Here is a 4097-nt window from a genome sequence, read left to right as displayed (position 1 = left end):
GATGCCATATTATTCTTTCATTTGGCCGGAATAGCAAGCTGCTTTCGATCTGTACACGTAAGCCATTTAATTTGTATATTACACAAATGTTTCCGCGAACTAATAGTTTTTAGGTTAGAAAGGTGCAAAAGTGCAGAATCTCACTCCAGCATCCCCTTAAACTCTCTCTTTCTTTTGTGCGTGCGCGGTGTATTTGTTGACATGTCTCAGAATCCGCTAGCGAGAGCTATCCACGCGCCGCTCGCCGCCCCCTGCTCCACGCTCCCTCAGTCACTCATCGATCGATGCGTGACTCCACCTCACGTTATCGGATCCTAAGCCATGTCAACAAATACACCATTTTTCATGTCTGCCGAGTCCGGCCTTCCGTTCCTCCGTGCACTTTTTGGCTCAGACGTTTTTCTTAATTACGCGATAATAATTACGGATTTTGTAAAATAGTATATAACTTTTCTTCTCAGTTTGACCCAATCTACTATGATCTTTGAAATGGTCCAAATCGAATTCGACACTCTGTATAATTAATCAATTAAACGGTTTTGCTGAATTTAAATTTATGTTAAGTTGACATTCCATTCTAAATTCATCCTATATACATATATGTCATAGTAATGGAGGATGAATTTAGAATTGAATGTCAACTTAACATAAATTTAAATTCAGTAAAATCGTTTTATTGATAGAGTACAGTGATTCTATACGGGACAGTATCGGTCTAACGTTTCGAAGGTACACACGTAACCATTGATACCTAAGTATCACAAGTAAAATAAAATAAGTTCATAATTAAGGAATATTCTATATTTTCCATATTTTATATTACCTATATATAAACTACTTGTGAAACTACTTGTATTTCTTCTACAATGGGTTTGTTGGAAATATACAATTATTGGAATACAGAATTATCGCGTAAGTTATTCTATCTTTTTAATTTTATGCTAGTATAACTTATAGTGTAGGATTCTATGAAAAATTGACAAAAATTTTTAATAAAATAAAGAAATGTTGTATTAATGGCAATTTGATATGTTTATACAATTTTCTAATAAAAATAAAATTTGTATTATAATTCGGATTTACTAAAAATGTATGTGCGTGCATGCGAGCGTGCGTACCATTTTTATTAACCTTTTATAATACAAATAAAATGCGTAAGGTTTTGACGTGAAATCACGAATACGAGGTAATAAAGAATATAAGAGCCAAAACAGCATTATAGTGTCTAGAAGATTTTAATTTTCAAATTTATTGCGAAAAATGTAGTACCAAAGTCAAGGTTTGAACCTGCATCGCCCTCTTATTAGGAGGTTTTACCAATTTGACCACAGAGGCATGTGGTAATTTTTATCACAATAAACAGTCTAAACTTATTTCACGATAATAACTTTAGACTGTTTATTCAGCTCTAAACTAATCCAGGTTTAAACCCTGACAGAGGTACATTTTCTCAATAAATTCAAAAATTAAAATAATTTAAATTTATACACTAACATCCTGGCTCTTATATCCTTTATTATTTCGTATTTTATAATACAGACAATTTTTTAGGTATCAAAATAGAATTGGTTAAAAGAAATATTTGTTTATTACTAAAACAGTGACCGTTATAATATCGTATACTTGAAAGTATTGATAACAAAGTTTTATCGAAAAGAGATCGTGAAGAAAAAATGATTATTACACTATTTAAAAGATTATATTTTTGCAGACCCATCATGTCGTGATTGGTTGTTCGTATCCTCGCCGTTTCCACTATTGCTAATAACTGTGGGATATTTGTACTGTGTTCTTTACGCTGGTCCTCGCTACATGAAAAATCGAACGCCATTTAAATTGAGAACCATTATATTAATTTATGACGTAATTCAAATTCTGGCAAACTTATGGCTTCTAAAACTGCAGTTTGAGGCCGGTTGTTTTGTGATTTTGACAGAATTAACCGTTAAGAACTGTTGGACACAGTACGCAAGCATCATTGATGCTTCTAAAGTATATTTTCACAATATAATAATTATCATTAAGCTACAGTATATAAAAACATTGTATTGGTCTTTATGCTGGTCCTCGCTACATGAAAATTCGACCGACATATAAATTGAGAGTCTTTATATTAATTTATGACTTAATTCAAATTCTGACAAACTTATATTATCTAAAAGTGCAGTTTGATATGGGTTGTTTACTCCTTTTTACAATTATATTCACACATTACAGAGTGTAAAGTGGGAAGTACGTTTACATTTTGTAATAATATTATTTCACAGAGAAGCAGAAAATGCCTGGTTAAAGAAATGATACTGATACTCGTAGGCATTGAATATATGTATTTCAGTTATAACACAAAGAAACAATTATTATAAATAAAAGTCTATTTATTCGGATATTGTATGTTAAGTTTCTGAAAGAGATAATTGATTTTACAATTAATCAATAGTTTAATTCTTATATTGTTGGCTATCATTTCGGCTATCATATACCCAAGGAAAAATGAAAAGTTAAGATGACGTCAATTTGATGTCATAGTGACCAAAATATGGCATAAATTTGATCAATATGACATCAAATTAACATCATCTTGACTTTTCATTTTCCTTGGTTACATATTTATATAATACATACAATATTTATATCATTTTATCATAACTACTTTGTACACACACACACACACCCACACACACACACACACACACACACACACACACACACATTGTTGAAAAAGGAATGTTAATTCTCTCACATTCTCTGGAAAAAAAAGTATTAATTTGTGTGTTTTTTAATATAATAAATCATTAAAAAACAAATTATAGTATACATATTATATGTATTGTATACAGGGTGTCAGACTCGTTAGTAGCCAAACTAAAAATTACGGTAGATTGGGTTAAACTGAGAAGAAAAGTCATGTACCGTTGTGCAAAATTAGCAATAGTTATCGCGTAATTGATAAAAACGTCTGGCTCAATGAGCGCACAAGGAGCGGAAGGCCGGACCCGGCAGGCATGCAAAATGGTTTATTTGTTTACATCACCTAGGACGCGGTAGCGAGAGGTGGAGTCACGCATCGAGTGACGAGCGACGTTTTTTCTTCTCAGATTAACCCAATATACCGTAATTGTTATTTTGGCTACAAACGAGTCTGACACCCTGTATATGTATATATATATGTGTATATATATAAAATTTATATTTCAGTGGCATATAACGGGATGGTATGGACTCTTATTGAAAATATTTGATTACATCGAAACGTGCATATTTGTGCTGAGGAAGAAACAAAACCAAGTATCTGTTTTGCACGTGTATCATCATGTATCTAATGTAACATTTGTGTGGATTAATTTCAAATACTTTGTGGACGTAAGAACTGCGTATGTCTCAATAGTCAATTGTACTGTGCATGTCATCATGTACATGTACTATTTCATCTCTGCATGGAGTCCGAATCTCCAACGGATGATGTCTCCCATTAAACCATTTATAACTACCCTACAGATGGCAAGTATCAATACAATATTTTGTAATTAAATTACTCAGGTGACATTCTCGTCACTTTTAATCTAAAACGTATTTTTCTTCAATATGCACCTACATAGCCCATTACAAGTTTGTAATATTTTGTTTCTAATATCTTTACTCATTTGTGAAATTTTAGGTACAATTTTTGTGCTTCTTGTATTTTCTACTGCAGTTTCTCACTTGCGAAGTGCCAAGAGGAGTAGTGTTACTCTTTACTGTAAATATATTTATATTTCTTTATTTATTTTATGATTTTTATAAGAAATCTTATACAGCAAAACAGAAGAGTAATTAACATTGAGAAATAATTTTGTATTACCTGAACAAATAATACTAATTATTGATATACAGGGTGAGTCTTTCCATATCCGACAAAATTTTTGAGAAGGTAGAACGGATCGAGATGAACGGAAAAGTCCTGTACCATTTTGCAATTTTCGTAATAGTTAACGAGTAATTAATTATTAAAAATCGTTGTCTTAGGCCGGCCTAGCGCCCAATTCGAGCGCGTGGCGAGATGTGCGCATAGCAATATCGATCGCCAGGCGGTCACATCTTGCCACGCGCTCGAATTGGGT

General features: G+C 32.5%; 1 protein-coding gene across 1 annotated transcript; it reads left to right on the top strand.

Moving 5' to 3' along the window:
- Positions 1–708: 708 nt before the first annotated feature.
- Positions 709–3869, top strand: LOC105569921 (elongation of very long chain fatty acids protein AAEL008004-like). The gene is made up of 5 exons (XM_012026783.1): positions 709–729; positions 834–912; positions 1712–1992; positions 3196–3498; positions 3656–3869. The coding sequence occupies exons 2-5, from the start codon at positions 867–869 to the stop codon at positions 3812–3814; spliced, it is 789 nt and encodes a 262-aa protein (XP_011882173.1). The 5' UTR covers positions 709–729; positions 834–866; the 3' UTR covers positions 3815–3869.
- The last annotated feature ends 228 nt before the right edge of the window (positions 3870–4097 follow it).

This window comes from Vollenhovia emeryi, unplaced genomic scaffold (genome assembly GCF_000949405.1).
Source record: "Vollenhovia emeryi isolate VEMERY1.0 unplaced genomic scaffold, V.emery_V1.0 DF942155.1, whole genome shotgun sequence".
Lineage (NCBI taxonomy): Eukaryota > Metazoa > Arthropoda > Insecta > Hymenoptera > Formicidae > Vollenhovia > Vollenhovia emeryi.
Note: the sequence above shows the minus strand (reverse complement) of the source record. Positions and strands in the feature narration are given on the sequence as shown.